General features: G+C 40.2%; 1 protein-coding gene across 3 annotated transcripts in view; it reads left to right on the top strand.

The window, feature by feature from the left end:
- ntm (neurotrimin) overlaps nucleotides 1-20,064 on the top strand; it is a 443,520-nt gene that overhangs the window by 272,114 nt on the left and 151,342 nt on the right. For 2 of the 3 annotated variants that reach the window (XM_019363978.2, XM_025910860.1), the window contains exons 2-3: nucleotides 7,402-7,440; nucleotides 18,948-19,038. In XM_019363978.2, coding sequence (XP_019219523.2) covers nucleotides 7,402-7,440; nucleotides 18,948-19,038 — 130 coding nt within the window. The remainder of the gene's footprint in view (nucleotides 1-7,401; nucleotides 7,441-18,947; nucleotides 19,039-20,064) is intronic. The other variant, XM_005454557.4, reaches the window with a different exon arrangement.

Genomic DNA, 20,064 nt, shown 5'->3' with positions numbered 1-20,064 from the left:
CAGTTGTGGCTGAACAATTTAGCAGCTGATTCAAAACTGATTCAGTTCTGGCTTTGGGTCTGCCAGACCTCTTCCTGTCAGAGTTTACCCCAGATTCTGAGTGCCTTTTGATGATGAAGGAAACTGTACTCACTGACATCTTGACTGTCTTTGCAATTTCTCTGTAGGAAAGACCTACATTTTTAAGTTTTATGATGGTTAGTCTCTCTTCCATTGTTAATTCCCCTTTTCTCACCATTTTTGTAGCAACACACTACTTTCTGCAGTACAAACTGTTCAACTGATGGTCACAAGGGTATGGTACCACAGCATGTTCCAACACAGGAACACTGTAAGTAATCCAGAAAAGTTGGAACACTGGTAGGAATTAGTAGCACCAGCTTTCAAGGCTTGATCAACCTCCAGTGCTGCAGAACAGCTTTAAATTTTTAACCCATTTTGTGTTCCCTTTAAAAAAAGGCCATTTTGTATAATTTTGTAACCTTACCTTTTTTTAAACCTTTGTACCATTTCAAGTGATTCATTGGACTTAAACAACTTGAATTGCAATAAATAAAGAAAGAAATAACTGTAAAAATTGGGGTGCCCAGTACACTGTAAAAAAAATTGTAATATAAAAGTATTGTACTGTGTATTTAACAGTTTTGTACTGTTTTTCTAGAATATCATTAAATTTACATAAATAGACTGTGATTTTACATTTCAAATGTAAAATAACATAAAATCACTGTAAATGTAATAAAACTGTCAGAAGAAAAATTGTATATATGTGATCAGCTCCATGAAATGTATTCCTTCATTTATCATTAAGCACATGTCTACGTGACTTTTCACCTAGTAACTTGTGTGCAGCTACTAACTGCTTCCTGTTTTCAGAGAACATTTAGATGTAGAGAAGAGAAACCTCAGCTCTTTTACAAGAACATACGGATGTAGAAAAGGGAAAAACCCGCTGCTCTGAGAGACGTTGTTATCTTTGTATCACACACACACACACACACACACACACACAGACAATCTTGTATAAATAAAGGACGCAGACAGTCATGAGGCGCAGGTCGTGCGTCCATGACTGCCCTCGCGAGTGAAAAGACAACTGCAGTGTTTGTGTTTTCTAACTCAGATGTCTCAGCTGAAGAACGGCAGGGTGATTTAAAGAAATCCCCTGTCATAATTAACATAATTTTCTTGTCTTTTAAATATATTTGTCTGTACATATGCATATTTAGATATATAAAATGATTCTTATAAACTTTTATTACATAAAAGAATGGTTTTTAGGGCGATCGTGGCTCAAGAATTGACAGTTCGTTTTGTAATCAGAAGGTTGCCGGTTCGGGCCCCGGCTCGGACAGTCTCGGTCGTTGTGTCCTTGGGCAAGACACTTCACCTACCACCTACTGGTGATGGCCAGAGGGGCTGATGGTGCGATATGGCAGCCTCACTTCTGTCAGTCTGCCCCAGGGCAGCTGTGGCTACAACTGTAGCTTGCTTCCACCAGTGTGTGAGTGTGAGAGTGAATGAATAGTGGAATTGTAAAGCGCTTTGAGGGTCTCGAAAAGCGCTATATAAATGCAATCCATTATTATTATTTAAACCAACTGTTAACTGTATATTTCTGTACATTTAAGTATTATTATTCATATTGCCGCATTCATTGACCTTGTTTATAGGTAATTTCATTGTTTAATAACACTAAAATGTTCCTAATTTAATGTTTAAAAGCACTTGAAAAAGGCAAAATCCCATGTAAAATTAGGGCAACAAACTGTATTGTCATTACTGAAAATAACCGTATTTTTATGAGAAAGTTATTTTCTGTTATTTTCTGGAATTATTTTGGCGCCCCAGCTGCCAGAATATTACTGTTTTTTTAGGATTTTTTTTAACAGTGTCTTTTCATTCCAGTGTATTTGATATTTGATCATTCTAATGGGTGATGCATTCGTATGAATCATTACTTATTAATTTTTGTCAATGAATTTTTAATTCTGTGAATTATAATGAATCTCATAGTCACTGACAATGGCTGGAATCTATCATTGTTTTGTTGATTATTGCTGCTGCTGCTTCTTATCTGCTCTACCTTTCCCCCACAGTATGTTCGAAAAAAACTAGCATTTATTTAAGCATTTAGTTTGCTTGAATAAAATGAGGCAAAATGTTTATTTAAATCAATGTCATGAATAATAAACTCATGTGTTAATTAGATTTACAACAAACTGGACACACAGCCTGTTTAGAAGCAGGAAGTAGACAGAGCCACACCAGTCTTGATTGGCCCCAATACATATCCTGCCCTATTCAGTCATCAATTAATTATCAGCCTCCACCTGAAACTTACAAAAGCAAAAACAGCAGAGAAAATGAAAAATGCCACCCTCAGGTGTGGAGGAGTGAAAATTTTGACCTGGGTCAAGAAAGATTATAACTGCAAAAATGTTTAGGTTGCATGGTTGCTGGGTTATTGACCCAGTATTTTGAGTTTGTATGGATTCATTAAGTCAGTGGTTCCCAAACTTTTTTTTTGCTTGGCCCCACTATGTTTACAAGAAACCCCTACCGCACAAACACATCCTTTAACCACACACACCCATATTTTGTTTTAAAACTCTATTGCAGTGTTTTTCACATCTCAAACCTTTTGTAAAGAATTAAATAAATAAAAGTAAACCGCAATTAATTACAGGCTGCAGTAAAATACCTCTTCTAAATAACAGAAAAACAAACCATCTTTATGGTGTAATTATTTTACATATAGTTGGTTTTCTTTTGTTTTTTTCTTTTACTGTGCAAGAATATTTAACACTGTATTAAAATCCGATTCTTTTGTCCCCATGATAGAACAGAGAAAACCCGACTCATAGTGGTCAAAACATTTTATATTTCTTTTTATTCAATCATCTTCCGGAAGAGAGAGGCCCCTGCACAGCCCAAACGCCAGTTGCAGGATCTCTAACATTAGAATCATAAACTGTGTCTCATATAGGTGTTTTTTGGTACTTCACGCGTCGCAGTTTCATTACAAACACACTTCTTCTACTCAGTTCCTCTTTTCTGTGTCTGATTTATTAATATGCCTGTGCACTAAAACTTCCTGTCCAGCTTGCAATAACTTCCCCTTTCTGAGGTGTGTTGCCAGGGCAATCTACCACCCTTTAACCTAGTTCTTCTGGTTTATAAAGGCCTACACATAAAGCAATATAATCAGCAATATATAATCAGCCATATATATTAAATACATGACAACTGCTATCAATACATTTTTCAAAAAATGTCTCTTGGTGCAAAATGGGTTTAAAAACATAAACAACAGTGGGATACTTTTTGTCAGGGATTTGAACCTTGGGAACAAATTGTGGCATGATCAGCCTGATATTATTTGTATCCCACTGTAACTTTACTGTATAAAGAGCTAACATCGCCAACATTTCATCATAAGACGTGTTTGTCAACTAAAAATCAAGAACGTGGGATACTGTTTGACCATAATTTGGAGAGCCCAGCACGTGCTGCCGATGCAGGGGAAACAAATTCTGTAGGGAATACCTACCTTGACAGCACCATTGTGTAGTTGAAGCCAAAGACAAGATATGCTTCATCATATTTTCTGGTATTTGGCTTGGAAGTAATTTGGTTTGGAAGCATATCTGACAATGCTTATGTTAGGTTTTGTATTATGATTGTCATTTATGCTTAGAAATATTTACTCATATTTGCTTAGAAGTATATAATTATTTCTAGATTGAAAGAATGTCTCATCCTAGGAGGTCTGTAACAACTCTGTGTAGCATGAAGAGGGGAGTGCGTTCACTCCTCCTCAGCGTGTTCTTGTATATGGCCTGTATTTGTATAGCGCTTTACACAACCAGTCATCCACCCATTCACACACACATTCACACACTGGTGATGGCAAGCTACATTGTAGCCACAGCCACCCTGGGGCGCACTGACAGAGGCGAGGCTGCCGGACACTGGCGCCACCGGGCCCTCTGACCACCACCAGTAGGCAACGGGTGAAGTGTCTTGCCCAAGGACACAACGACCGAGACTGACCAAGCCGGGGCTCGAACCAGCAACCTTCCGATTACAAGGCGAACTCCCAACTCTTGAGCCACGATCGCCCCCACACGTCTCCTAGGAGAGGTCGTATCTTCTCTTGCTGATATATGGTATAGCAAACACACGTATATATGTTTGAGCCTAAGAGCCTTTTGTTTAGATGGACCGCTAGACTCCTGGCACCAGCTTTGGGGAGTCACATTACCACACACACACACACACACACACACACACACACACGGTATTCTTTGTTCACATGTATACCTATGTAAGATGTCATATGTTAATGAACCTATGCATATTCATGTAACCACAATAAAAGGAGTGCTATGGGGAACCTGGCTGAGAGTCTGACGGAGGTCAAGTGGGTGGAACGACACTTGGCTCCAGACAGGCCTCCTCATGCATGAGTAACACAAAGAACTTTGCCTACTTGTGTCTTGCTTTGCTGTGTAATTACATTGCCTTCAACGTTCCAGCGAATGGGTTCAAGCTACAAGCCTATCAGCTTAATCCTTTGCTTTACTTTTGTGTGGGAGCCCCATCAAAAACCTGTCCATTATGCTGGCAGTGTCCAGCCATTCTTTTTTTGTTCATACTGTGCCCCCCATATTTAGATTGCATGTGTTGGCCAAGAAGAGAAATGTGATGGGCTGATGAGCCTTGTGATGAATGGTTATTAATATTGTTTCTATTGTAAGCCAATAGACAAACATAAATCAAGAGCCAAAGACTGCTTCATAAAGACATTTTGCGTACTGAATTACAATACTGAGTTCCAAAAAAATTCCCATCGACATACCCCTATGGATGATAATGGTGGTGGGTGGGTGTGTGATGGGTGCAGGTGGAAGTAAATCAAAAAAGGGTGGTTGTATTTTCCCAAATCAAGCCAGTTGTTCCACATTGTGTGTAATTCAACCCACAGATGATGGCTTTTACAGCCTTTTTGCTGGTATTCGATCCAGCGGGATCTATAAATCTGTCAAGAAAAGAGTCAATTCCTTTCCCCCTACGTTAATCTCGTTTGCCTCTGGTGCCAGTGTTGGATCAAATCTCTGCGCTAGGTGCTTTGGTTGGGTGCAGTGCACTGTCTGTTTGTGAGTCAAGCTGGGGAGTAAATCTCACCTGTCCCACATGAAGCGCTCCATCAAACACAAAAAATCCATTATTCCAGGATGTTTTAGGGGCTAGTGGAATCTTTATCTTTCTTTTGCACTAGAAGAATTTAATTACACGATGTTTTGAAAAACATTCTCACAGTTTATTATATGCATGTCCTTTTTTTAGACATAGTGTTTTGACAGGATGCTCTCAGGCTAATGTCTATGTTTTAAGGTAATGATGCTTATGTGTAAGGACAATCTCTATTCACTCATCTGCCTGATTTCTAAGGTGTTCGGACTGCTAGTCTATTCTTTACATAACTTTTTTGCACTTGTGTCTTTATTTGCTTTCTTGCCATTTCCAAGCCAGTCAGTCTCTGGTGTGTGTGGTTTGAATATCAGTTCTCTTCTGCTATTCTTGACTCTCACTCGTGCGGCACACCTTCTCTCCATTTCCACCTTATCCTGGTTAATTATGCATCGTCATGCAAGTCTCTAGTATTTAGACTGTGGGAACTCATCCCTTACTTCCTACCATAGTCTGACTCTGTTATGATTTGTAGCTTCAGCCTAATCACCAAATAATTCATTACTCAAACTCTGTACTTCAATAAATTATTTCGTAATTTTTAATTGAGCTCTTCTTATAGAACTAACTTTAGGTCTAGTTGTGATCTTTATCCTTATTGATTTGATCACGAGAATTACAGACATAAGCAGCAAGAAAGTACACAGAGTGGAGGCCAACTGGCTTGAAGACGAGCAAGAAGATGACTGGCCTAAAACAATATGAGCACTAGGTTCAACTGAGGTTCTTGCTGGAAAATGACATGCCCATATTGAATTTACTATTTCCCTGCAATTACAAACTCAGTGTAAACTATTTAGGTATAAAAACAAAGCTGACACTTGTGATACTTCATCAGAGGTGCAAGCATCGCAGCAGATGCCTTTGTGTCAAAGCAACTGAGGATAAAACACAGAAAAACATGGAGATTTTCCTGGCCTGGGCTTTTATAGATCACAATCCTCCTTAAAATGCTGCAGTACATCAAAAACTGAAAAAATCTACGTATGAATGTTACCTGTACAAAGACTGATGCTGCTGAAGTGAAGTAGAGCAAAGTTAGAGGTTGTATTAAAGAAACAGCAAAGTGTTTTGCAATTTGGCATAATTCATAAACGTTGAAATTTCTTTGGTATTGAATAGCAGAAATTAGGCTTTCTTGTCCGGCCAACAACACTGTACACAACGGTAGAGTGGTGGTTAATAACCAAGTGAATAAGGCCAAAAATAGAGATTTTTGATGGGAAACTGGTCTGGAAGTACACTGACAGAGAGAACTGTGCAGGAAGTGTGGTTTTATCGTGATAGACGCAAAGTAAAATCCATAACAATGTTTTTCAAATGTAGAGTGTAGTTTTCATCTTCTTTTGAATTTTGATTGGAGTGACGAAACATTCACTTTCGGAATCTGTTTGATGTCTGCTTTCAGTACCCGACAACATGTCCATGTATGTGCTATCGGGTGAAGGATCGGCACTTTGTGTTTACATCTTTTTGCAGAATCCATTCACTTACTCTTTGATTGTTGCTGTTTTAGCTGTTTGGTGGTTTGTGAAATAGTTTTGTGAGCATTTAGCTGAGATGCTGAGGATTCTGGCAAAATTCATTTATTTTTAAAAATTGATTTCAGGATTTAATGAATCTATATCGGACTATTCAAATTAAAATCGATTTGCATTTTGAATTTTTTTTTTAAACCCAGCCCAGCTTCTATTGAGCTGAGTTTGAAAGTGAGGGAAACTGGAAGTTATAGGTGTTTAGACAAGCTACTGCACAACCTGGAAAGCAGGCAGATAACTGATACAGATGCACATCTTCCTTACTGTTGTTGAGTTTTTCTATTATATTTGTATATTATATGTGTGTCAAATAATGTGCTATATGATTATAGCACATTATCAATCAACTGAAGCCCTAGACAGAATTTTAATTCATTTGAAATGCTTAAACAGTTTTATATTTTAAGTATCATCCACCTGGGGCTTACTCAGTCTTACCTAATCATATACAAATCTCCACCCTTGCTTTTATTTTAAAAAATCTTGAAGGAGTAGTTGTTAAATGGCTACTATCATTAGAAGGCATTAGATGATTAGATGTCCTGGAGGGAGGGAAAACAAGTACTTCTCTGCTGCTCTAACTACTTGTTGTAACTTTTTCCGGTAGGACCCAGTGCAGGAGCCATACCACACAGTGATGCAGCTGGTGAGGATACTCTCAACAGTGCCTTTGTAGAAGGTAGTCATAATGGGGGTTGAGGCTCTTGCTCTCCTTAGTTTGCGGAGGGAGTGAGTCACTGTTGGGCTTTACTAACCAGTGATGCTGTGTTTTGTGACCAGGAGAGATGTGAGATGTGCACACCCAGGACAGGTTGTTGTTATTGCACCATTCAGGCAGACGGTTAACTTCACTCCTGTAGTAGGTCTCATCATTGTTGCTGATGTGACCTACCACAGTTTTATCATCTGCAAATTTGATGAATTGGTTGGAGCTCTGTGATGGTGTGCAGTCGTGGGTCAGCACAGTGAAGAGAAGGGGGCTCAACACACATCCTTGGGGAGCCTCTGTATTCAGTGTTCTTATTGTAAAACTAATGTGTTTCTAAAACTCTAAGATCAAAAGGTACTTCACCCAAATGTGATGCAAAAGAGCTCACTGCTTTGGACCAGTAGGTTCGGCTACGTACAGGAGAGGCAAACTGAATGAGACTCAGGCAACTGTGAGTTTTAAAAACGCCGGCTTTATATTTTTACTCACCCAGAAAACAAAAGAAAAAAAATGACAAACATACAAAAGCATTACAAATAAAAGTATCTCTTTTTGGTATTTTCCTCAGTGACAACCCTGTGGTACAATCACAGTAATCACTTTAAAAAAAAAACCTTACCTGGGTGCACCCTTCTAAATGTACAAAGTTCACGTTCAAAATCAACCACAATCTCAGTTACCAAAATCCAAATGGCAACATTTATTTGCAACTTCATAGACTTTGTTAAGAAATTGCAACAACCATTAAGCTGGAAAAATAGATCCCACCGCCCACACCCACTTCCCTTCCTGTTCATGGGATGTATAGAGTCCGTAAAAAGTCCTTAAAATAAACCGTCCGTAAGTCCAGGGGGATGTGTGTGAAGAAGGGGAACAGCAAGTTCAAAGTGGCGTGGTGTGTTTTTTTGTTTTGTTGCTGCTGGCCTGCCACACTCTGCTGTGCAGCATAGAACAATAGAGTCAACTGGTCCTTCAACGGGGTTGGCTCGCCATCGATTACAGGATCCGTTGCAATGCATCAAAAGGAAGACACAAAGGAAAACAAAAAAAACCCTGACCTGTCAACGACAGCGTCATAGGACATATTAAGTTCTCATATAATCACAGTTCACTATCACCTAAGATGTATTATTTGCAACGTTACCCATGTTACAAATCGAAAATAAACAGTAAAACACACAATAATCTGTGCATTGGTTTCAAATGCTTTTTTTTTCTTCAGTAGATTGAATAAAGTTTTACACAAACTATTTTTAAACAATTATCCAATAAACACTGGAACATTTTGCTTGCAAAGAACTCATGAAAAGAGCAGATAAACAATGAACTATTAAAATACTTTGCTCACCGATCTCAGAAAAGAAAGGCGGAGCAGTGCGAGATGGTGCAGGAACGATGAAATGGCGTCGTCTCTAACTCCTGACGTTCCTCGACCAAACAATGTAAAAGGAACCAGCTAGTTACTTGTCTTAGCAGTAAACATGGAATAAAACGATCTCTCATAAGCAGCGAGTGCTAACTCTTCTGTTTATATTACTCTTTTTCCATACCTCGTTTCAGTGAATCTCCGTGTCTTTTTCCTCGCTAGCGTGCTCATGGAGGATTCGCTAGAGAGGAGGAAAAGCCTGTGCTCTCTCAGACGGAGATGGCGGGCAGGGTTCTCCACCCTGTTTCAGCAGCTCATTGGCTTAGAGCAACTCATGCCTACTTCAGAACAGTTAACTCTTTAACTGCTGCACCTATGGCTTATTCACTATAAACAGAGTGTAACTGCTAAGATTCATGTTTTTTTGTTTTTTTTTATTTTGGTATATTTTATCCAAGCCATCCTTAAATATGGGTTACATTATGCTGGAGGTGTTGCTGCCAACCCGTACTGTCTGTTGTGTTCCTGTCAGGAAATCCAGCAGCCAGTTAGACAGCGAGGTGCTGATCCCTAGCAGATCCAGTTTGTGAATGAGCAGCTGGGGAATGATCGTGTTGAATGCTTAACTGAAGTCTATGAACAGCTTTCTAATGTACGAGTCTCTAGTGTCCAGATGTGTGAGGGCTGGGTGAAGGGCAGTTGAAATTGCATCATCAATCGAGCGATTTGATATATGCAAACTGAAATGGATCCAGGTTGGTGGGAAGAGATGTTTTATGCTGAATCAGTTAAAATGTCTTGATGCATTCTCAATCATCCAGGTAAGTAAATCTCCAAAAAAATCTCCAGGTAAGTAAATCTTCATCACTTGGATGAGTGACGAAATGTTTCTCCCACTGAAAACACTACATCCAGATGAACAGAATCAACTTTTGGAGATATCAGTTAAAATGATTCACTATAGTCAGGGAAGTCCAGAACTGCAGCTAGAGATGGAGCTTGTTTGGTGGCTGTGAAGACACCTTCTTTCTTGCAGGGAATTGCCTCCATCTGCTTTGATCCCACTCAAGGTCGTCCCATCCAGCACTGGGTATCTCTTTTTTCTTTTTGGACATTCTCTTACCCAATGTCTTCTTTCTCCACATGTAAAATAGATGCTGCACATCTTTTTATTTAAGCCTGTTAGGCCTCTTGGTCCTCTAGATGTCTGTCTTACTTGCCATGGTGTTTGAACATACTCAGCACAGATGTTTCTGTATACTATACCGGCTGCTTGGCTATGGCGTTCCATGTATGCCCTGTCTGCTAGTATCTTGCACCCTGCTGTTATATCCTGGATTGTCTCAGGGGCATCTTTACACAGCCTGCACCTGGGATCTTGCCTTGTTTGAAAGACCCCAGTCTCTATGGATCTTGTGCTCAGAGCTTTTTCCTGTGCTGCCATGATTAGTGCCTCTGTGCTGTCTTTCAGTCCAGCTTTGTCCAGCAACTTGTAGGACTTCTGGATGTCAGCCACTTCCTCTATCTGCCGGTGGTACATACCGTGGAGGGGCCTGTCTTTCCATGATGGTTCCTCCTCTTCCTCCTCTTTCTTGCGTTTCTGCTGCCTGTGGTATTCACTGAGCACACGGCTGGATGGAGCCATTCTCCTGATCTATTCGTGGATGTTTGTTGTCTCATTTTGAACTGTGGTACTAACACTCACCAATCCCTGGCCTCCTTCCTTTCACTTAGCATACAGCCTCAGGGTGCTGGACTTGGGATGAAACCCTTCATGCCAGTCTTGATGTCAGTGACTTCTATCTCCTCCTTTGGCCAGCTTAATATCCCAGCAGGGTGCCTGAACATGGGCAGGCCATGGGTGTTGATAGCCCAGATCTTGTTCTTACCATTCAGCTGACTCCTCAGGACTTGCCTGACCCTCTGCAGGTACTTGGTGGTAGCAGCTGTCACTGCAGCCTCTTTATGAGTCACATTTGCCTGTGGGATACCCAGGTACTTGTAACTGTCCTCTATGCCTGCAATCTTGCCTTCTAGTAGTTCTATCCCCTCAGTTCTACTGCCTTCCCTCTGTTCGTTATTATCCAACTACACTTTTTCAGTACGAATGACATTCTGTCATTGCTGTGTATCCTGGTGGTGTGGATCAGTAAATCGCTGTCTTGTTCACTCTTGGCATAGAGCTTGATGTCATCCATGTAGAGGGGGTGGCTGACAACTGCTCCATTCCGTAGTCGGTATCCGTAGCCCTTCCTGTTAGTGATCTCACTGAGAGGGTTCAGGCCTATGCAGAATAGCAGGGGGGACAGAGCATATCCTCGGTAGACACTTGATGATGACTTGTGCTGTTGGCTTGAAGTTGGCCTCTAGTGTTGTATGCCACATCCCGTTCGAGTTCCCGATGAAGGCTCTTAGGGTCCTGTTGATCTTGTATAGTTCTAGGCATTCCAGGATCCAGGTGTGGGGCATTGAGTCATAGGCCTTCTTGCAATCAATACAGGCAGTGCACAGGTTGGTCAGCCTAGTCTTGCAGTCTCGGCTGACTGCTCAGTCTACCAGTAGCTGTTGTTTTGTGCCTCTGGTATTCTTGCCAATTCCTTTCTGTGCCCCGCTCATGTATTCAGTCATGTGCCTCTTCATCTTAGCCACTATGATGTCTGACAGAAGCTTCCATTTAGTACTGAGGCAGGTTACTGGCCAGTAGTTAGAAGGGACTGGTCCTTTCTGGTGATTCTTGGGGATCAGGACTGTCCGGCCTTCGGTTAGCCATTCCGGATGTCTCTCATCGACTAGCAGCTGGTTCATTTGTGCTACCAGATGCTCATGGAGTGCAGTCAGGTTCTTCAGTTAGTAGGCGTGAACCATATTAGGGCCTGTTGCTGTCCAGTTCTTCATACTGGAGACCATTTCTTTGATGTCTGCCACTGTGATGGTTACTGGACCCTGTTCAGGGAGGTTGCTGTGATCTGTTCTTAGATCCACTAGCCACTGAGAATTGCTGTTACAGGTTGCGTCCTTCTCCCATATGCTCTTCCAGTATTGCTCCGTCTCCAGCCTTGGCGATGCTGTTCTCATGTTGTTCCCCTACCACTGAGAGTACACCTTGCATGGAGAACAGCTGGTTTATTCTCCTGCCTTCTATCTCTCTGGTATACCTCTTCAAGCTGCTGGCCAAGTCTGTGAGTCTTTGCTTGGCAGTTTCCTAGGCCTCTGGTATGGACAGCTTGCTGTACTTCTTAGGCAATTTCTTCACTGCACCATTCTACAGCTTTGATAGTTGGCTAACCTCCCTCTGTGTACCTTGATCTTGGCCTCTCATCTCCTTCTCCATCGAGGTATTGCTCCGTTTGGCTGTTCAACTTGTAGCCAAGCATCTCACTGATCACTGCTGCCGTGGTGTAGATCAGCTGTTTAGTCTTGGTAATGGTTGTGGTAGGTATCGTCCATAGTGCTATATTCACATCCTCTAGTAGATCTTCTGAGAAGATCCAGGTTTCATGCTTCGCAATGATCGTATCTTTCAGGTCAGTTCCTCTTGCACTCAACCATCCTCCTTCCATCGCACTTCCATCGGGGCTTGGTACCCAATCTCGGGTGGGGATGATGATATATACCGTAGCATATGTGCTGTACCTTGTTAATCTCTATCCGTGAGAGCAGTCCCTTCTTCCGAATGTGGGAACACCGAGCTACTAGTTGTTCCAGTGTCAATGTCCTTGATTGGACCTTGTTGATCCGGGCAACGTCCAAGCCGGTATGACTTCATATTTATCTCTCTCACTCATGAAATATATGCCTATAGGCTTGGAGGAGGTGTCAGGGTGTGGGGGTGCTTTGCTAGTGACACTGTTGGGGATTTATTCAAAATTGAAAGCACACTGAACCAGCGTGGCTACCACAGTATCCCGCAGCGACGTCACATCCATTTTGCATTTAGTTGGACCATTATTTATTTTTCAACAGGATGATCACCCCAAACACACCTCCAGGTCGTGGAAGGGCTATTTGACCAAGATAAAGAGTGATGGAATGCTGCACGAGATGGACTGGCCTCCACAGTCACCTGACCTAAACCCTATCGAGATTGTTTGGGATGAGATAGACCGCAGAGTGAAGGCACAAAGGCCAGTGTAGGTACACTGATGGAAAAATTATGACTTTTAACTATTTTTCTACTAAGGATACAGGATAACTTTACTGCACTGGGGCAAAACAAATAGGGCCATGTACTGTACAATCTTGAAAGAGAACCACTCTCTTAAGCCAAAACACCAAAGTTGGGTTATGACTGGATCTTACTGCATGACGATGACCAATCCCCAGACCTCAGTCCTATAGATAAACTGTGGAGGAAGTTGAAGCTTTAAATTGAAAAGCAGAAGATAACATACATAACGGTTTTAGCGTTTATGTAAAGAGGAGCAGGCCCATTCTGAGGTTTGTGCAAGCCCTGTGTGTAAATATAATATAGCTGATAATATTCTGACTGAGGGATTTCTGAAAAACTGAAGACATACAGCTCTGCTATCACTTCCAAAATAAATGAAGACAGGAAAGTAAATAGCAGTGATGTTTTGTAGGGTTACTGAAGTTTGGCCAGCTGGTATATAATGATGTGCTACATGATTGCTAACGACTCAGCTATGTTAGCATAATATAAACTCAGTGAAGCTGGAGGATGAACGCTACTTTTTTTTCCACTCGATAAAAATTAATGTAAGGGTTGCCGATGGTTAGGGACAAATGCAATTGCATGGCAGGATGCTGTATACGGACCAAACTTCAGTCAGGAGAACAACTGAGATAATCCATCATCAATACGAGGTTAGTCATTAATATACTGCTGCATGAGCTGGGCTGTAGTTACATCGTAAGGTTTTAAAAACTGAGCTTTAAAATTAATAGTGGCAATAAAAACTGAGTGAGGCCGACAGTGATCACTGACTGTTTTTAGGGGCTTGTTGAGATTAAATTGAACAAGATGCAAAGCATTAAAACATGCTAAAAAACACAACAGCCTTATTAAACGCAGAGTAGTTTGGGCCCGGAAGCAGGATTCATCACGTCACTTAAAGACCAGATAGTAATACAGTTTATAATTTCAAGAGAAATTTTCTCCAGCAGCGCTTGCTAGTGTAGCACATCTGTTTCTGTAGATATGCTGCTTTATCACATGAGATGTTTGTGACAATGCTGCTGCCTCTCAGTGAAATGTGTTCTCTCATTTGATTTTGAAGGAAGCTAAGGATTTACCAATGCACTGGACTTACCATTGTCTTGTAATCAGGAGGCCACTACTAAGGTGTGATGAAAACAACTTTGGCTGCATCAATCTCTTTATTAGAAAGCAATGTTTACTTACACTTAGGGATGTCTAACACCAAAGGGCCACTTTGGTATTGATTGCTTCAGGCAGGTAGCTCCTACAGCTGTTAGCAGCACTGTTTGTTCACTCTCAAATGAAAAGTATGCACAGCACTTCATTTGTTATACAGTTTGTCATGTTACAGCCTTTTCCAAAAATGGATTGAATTCATTTTAAATTCAGTATGAAGCTTCTGGGCAACTTCTCCCATTATTCTTTGCAGAACTTCTCAAGCTCCATCACCATGGATGGGGAGACTGGATGCACAGTCATTTTCAGATCTCTCCAGAGATGTTACATCTGGTTAAAGTCTGGGTTCTGGTTCGGCCACTCAAGGACATTTACAGAGTGGTCCCAAAGCCAATTCTTTATTATCTTGGCTATAGGGACATTGTCCTGTTGGACCATGAATCTTTGCCCTGTCTGAGGTCCAGAGCACTCTGGAGAAGGTTATCCTTCAGTCAGAGATTGAAGAAGTCACTTGGATTACAGATGAAACATTTCTCCCACTGAAAATGCTATGTCAAGATGAACTCAATCAACTTTTTGGGATTTCCTTATCTGGATCATTGAGCATGCATCAAGACGTTATCCTTAATGATGTCTGAGTACATTTAGCCACAAATTGTTGTCATCCTGGAACGTTTTCCTCTCTCCACAAAGCAATGTTGCAGCTCAGTCAGCATGAACATCAGATTCTTGGTCACTTTCCTGATTAAGGACCTTCTTCCCTGATCACTCAGATTGGTCAGGCGGTCTAGGAAGACTCCTGGTGGTTCCAAAGTTATTCCATTCACTGTGATGATGAAGGCCATTGAGCTCCTTGGATCCTTCATTGTCGCAGAAATTCTTCTGTACTCTATCCCAGATATGTGCCTTGATACAAACTTCTCTCTGAGGTTTCCATAACTCTGTGAGCCATGAAGCCATGAAGTCCAGTGGTTTTTGATTGATGGGATGAGGTTTTAGACAGGTATGTGCCTTTCCAAATTAGGTCCAGTCAGTTGAATGGAGCTCTTTATTGGAAGCCACCTATGGCTTCCAATAAAGTTGGAAGCTACCATAGGTGGCTTCCAATAAAGTTGTAGAAACATCTACTAGATGTGAACAAAGAATGCACCCGAGCTCCATTTTTGAGTGTCATGTCAAAGGTTATGAATACTCATGTACATGTTATATTTTTGTTTTTTATTTTTAATAAATGTGCAAGAATTTTAAATAACTTTTTTCATTTGTCATTATGAGGTATTGTATATAGAGTTTTCAGGTGAAAAATGAAAACTCTATATACAATAAAATAGCTGTAGCTAGTGCTGTCAGCGTTAATCTCGTTAAAGTGACGTTAATGCCATAACCGCATTAACGTGGCAAATCTCTGTTAGCGAGTTAATGCGGATAGCTCCACGTGTGGGGCTGCACAACATCTAAGTGTTAGCATGGTGAGGTCGTTAACGCTTTAGGGCCGTGCAGCCCCACACACGGAGCTATCCGCATTAACTCGCTAACAGAGATTTGCTGCGTTAATGCGGTTATGGCATTAACGTCATTTTATCGAGATTACCGCTGACAGCACTAGCTGTAACATGAATAAATAATAAAGCTGTGAAACTTTCCGGATGCACTGCATTTTTGTATGGACAAGATTCTCATATTTTAAAGTGTAAAGATGTGTTTTCTTGTTGTGTTTCATAGTTATGTTACACAGTAGCTTTAGGTGTCCAGCTTTACTGAAATCTTCCCACTCTGACACTCCTTCCAGCCAGAGGTAATATTTTTCATAACTAAGACCTCTTTACAAGAGCTTCCCTCATGAACAAATATTGCTAAAGATGGAGGATAGCCATCTGGAAGTCATCAAGACAGATCACAGTGCAGAGCAGCAGAGGTGACCATTTGGCTCTGTCGAGAGCAACAGCATGATCCATTTCTTGTACATTTGGCACATCTAATCCTAACAATAAATATACAGTGAATGGTGTTGCTGACTTAAGCTGACCTTAGACTGCAGTTTGTTGCGAAGATGTACTATATTTAGTTCCAACAACTTCATTTTGTATACATTTGTTGTCTAGACAACCAAAACCAGTGTCATCCATGAGCAAGTTTAATTCTCTGTGGTAACATAGTGCTTCAAAAAAGATTGCATGGCACCTGTTCTATAAATACTGTAAAGTCACCCTGGCTATGAATCACTATTATGATACCAGACAGTGGTAGTAAAAACAAAGAGGACATTTGTTATGTCAAAAGATAATTGATTATTTTGCAGAAAGAAAAGGTTAGAAGATTAGACAAAGTATCCTACTGCCTGAATAATCATTCTCTAATTAAGCCAGAAATTAACTTCAACAATCCATATTTTTTTAAAAACAAAACACATCTGATATGACCAAGTTATAAAAAACAACTATATTAATTATCAGGTTGCCATTAATCAAAGCAGTCTCTGGATGCTTTTGTATCCAGTGTTGTTTTCTGAGTGAACTCCTGGTATAACTGAACAACACCAAATATCTTTAGACAATGTGAAACCATGTTTATTGATAATAAAGATGGAAATAATAAAGTCTAAACATCGATCTTGACATGAGATATGGTTACAAAAAGGGAAGGTATAGCAAGTAACAAACAATGGTTTGTATGACAGGCACGCTTTATGGGCTGCAGTATTGAGAAAACACGCAAACTCCACAAATTCATGAATCAGCCCCAGACATCTTAGGTAAATTGGTGAATTAGCCATGAACAAGAAATAGTGTCTAAAGTTTATATAACAAAATACTGTAGGAAAGCATGCTGAAATGTGAGTTGTGAATTATTAGTAATACATTTTTTTCTTTTTTTTTCTTTTTTTTGCTTTGTACCAACTTTTTATTAATAAAATATTAAATTTCATTGTGGAATAGCAGACATTTTGTACCAAAAACTGCAAATCTTAAATCTGCAAATGGAGACAGAACTTTTGAGTGTGTCCTCTGTGTGAGGTGCACCTACATGCCACTGCCATCGAGAGCGCTGAAATGTTTAGGTCGGTGTGCAATACATTAAAATAAAATTCAGTTAATGTGAGTAGGCAGTGTTTCTCAAGTTGAAAGGGGTGTGAAGGCAGACAAGTGAATATTTTTGGCAATGTAATCATTCAAATATTTATTTGTCTTATTTTATACACATGCACAATTGCTTATAATAAATTGAAGTGGTATCATTAAACAATAATCATAACACCTCTGTAATTACAGAACCCAGATATCTATATATAAGATGAACGAAACAAGACTAGGTAACCTTTAAGATATGAAATATTAAGATAAACATTACAACATAATGAATAGCAAATTGAATGAAAACAACAACAACAACAACAACAACAACAACAAAATATGTAAACGTCTAATGAGCAGTTACCATCTGTCAGATATGTTATTAAAGCCGTTATTGGCTGAGTTCAGGAATTTATTACACATATGTTGATATGAATGTTTAAGGTTTAGTGTAAAGATTTAGCTACAAACTGACCAACACGCAGGGATTTCACTGATGAGCACAATGGCAACAGGAAGAACCAAATAACCACTAAGTTCAAATGACACAACTAATGTAAAGGGATGTTGATTGCCAGTCAATATGTTTATGTATATGCTTTTACCAAATGTTAGGTAGTCGTATTTTCTCATTTCTCACTTTTGTGCCTGCTCCCTTCTCTAGTTTGAGACTCAGACAATATGTCAGTTTGACATCTTACAGGATGTCTCAATTCCTAAAATGCATTTGGAGGAGAGAGGGGACACAGGTGGGTGTTTTTTAAAGAGTTTTCCGGTACTGTGGCACTTGTTTTCAAAAGGAAATATTCAAGATCTAAAAGTAATACTCTGATTAGAAAAAAAAATGCTAAACTTGTATTCCAATTTCCCATCAAAATATAAAGAAATGAAGGGTGGCGCAATTCTTTTGCACTGTATATGCTTCAAAAATGTGTATACTGAAGTTCTTTTTTCCTAATTCTGATTCTGATTTTTCTATGCAGTGGTATAATGTATAAAAACGATCATCATGAAATGTTTTAACAGTAAGTAACTTTTCCATAATGATGAGCACAGCCGTGTTTTTTTCCTTTTCATTGACCACTATCTGCAGACACTACGCAACGACACAGAAAGCGTACTTATTACAGATCGCCAAATCACTGGCTCCCCTTGCAGTTCGCAAACTTAGCATCTTCCTCCCTTTAAATACGATTCCAAGTCCTCTTTTCTTAATTGTGTACTTTTTTCGATTCTCTCGACCGAGGATGAAGCCTTCAATACATTCTTGAAGGGATCTTTACGTCTTATTTCTTATGTTTTAAAAAAGACAAACAAAACCAAAATAAAAAACAAACAATCAAACAGAGGGATAGTGAGAATAATCCCCCCTACCCCACCCCCCGTTTAAAACAAAAGGCAGTGGATGATCCATAGTGCAACCAGACAGCGTCCTGTGTCTTCCTTACTCTTCACACCACAAATACCTGGCGAGAAGATTTGGATTAAGACTAATGAACTGGGAGTACAATAATCTCTGTTCACGGCGGAGGACCGCCTCATTGTCTCGCTGTATGATTTTTGTTTGTGCGCCTTCGAAGGCTAAAGACGATGTCTGTCCGGGGATATTTTGTCGCTTTCTCCAAATGCACAATTTTTCTCTCCCTGAGGATTTTGTTTCTTGTACCTGCAGGGTTGCAGGTCCGCAGCCAAGAGGATTCTCAGTCCGACAACAAAGTGATGGACAATATCACAGTCCGACAAGGAGAGACGGTCTTTCTCAGGTGAGTCTCACCTCACACATCTCCCTTCTGCTGCTGCTGTTTATGAATTCTACCGCCAAAGTTATGCACTGCCTGTGGGCTCCCCTAAATGAAATATTTGGTATGGGGTCGAGTAGCAGAACGACCGACGTGCTGTCTGTTTTATCATGCAACCGACGTTAAAAACGGGAGGGGGCGGGTGGGTTGAGCGGATTAGTCTGTGGAAAAAACTCCATTCGGAAACGACACTCTGCTAATCTTCTGCAGCTGTTAACTAGAGACACTGGTTGTTTTAATTGTTGTGTGACGATGCAGAACTAAAGGTGATGGGGAAAGCGTGTTTCTGGAAGGAGGACACGAGCAAAAACTGTTGTAAAGTGTTTGCTGATGGCTGTAGATGAACAAAAATATAGTTATGGTTACAGAAAAAAAGAAGAACTGAGTGGCAAGTCCGTAAGATTTACACACGTTTTGTTTCTTCAGCGGTACCCAAAGCTTAGTTGGACATGGGGATTTGTGTTACTTTTACGTAATGCAATGTTGAGAGCAACAGAACCAATAAATACAATGGCCAAAGCAATTAATTTTATCACTGTTATAGGAATAGTGTTACCACTTGATGTTTAAAGCAGGGCTGTGCAGAGATATTTGAAGGGGTGGGTGATCAAAGTTAAAAAGGGGCAAATAGAACCAGGCTGAAAAACAACAACCCACATTCATCAAGAAGGCTTCGCTGACAGTGACTTTCCATATGGAAAACTGACAGCTGCATAAGTATCAATGAAATCTTAATAGCCAAACAAAGTTGAAAAAGCTCACTGGTAATATCCAAACCAACTATAATTTTATATTTAAATGATTTAGTTGGTAGAATTCTTTCTTCAACTCACTTCATCCATTTGTTAAGTCAGCCACCCATAAAACGTACACCCAATAAAGCGGTGTGGTACAGGTCTTTAGCCGCTCACAGTCATACGTCACTATGCTGCAAAAATAAAAGGATTATCATATGACATATGTGTAATTAACAGATTGAGTCATGACACA

Source organism: Oreochromis niloticus, linkage group LG10 (genome assembly GCF_001858045.2).
Source record: "Oreochromis niloticus isolate F11D_XX linkage group LG10, O_niloticus_UMD_NMBU, whole genome shotgun sequence".
Lineage (NCBI taxonomy): Eukaryota > Metazoa > Chordata > Actinopteri > Cichliformes > Cichlidae > Oreochromis > Oreochromis niloticus.
This window is presented reverse-complemented; position numbering and strand designations above follow the sequence as displayed.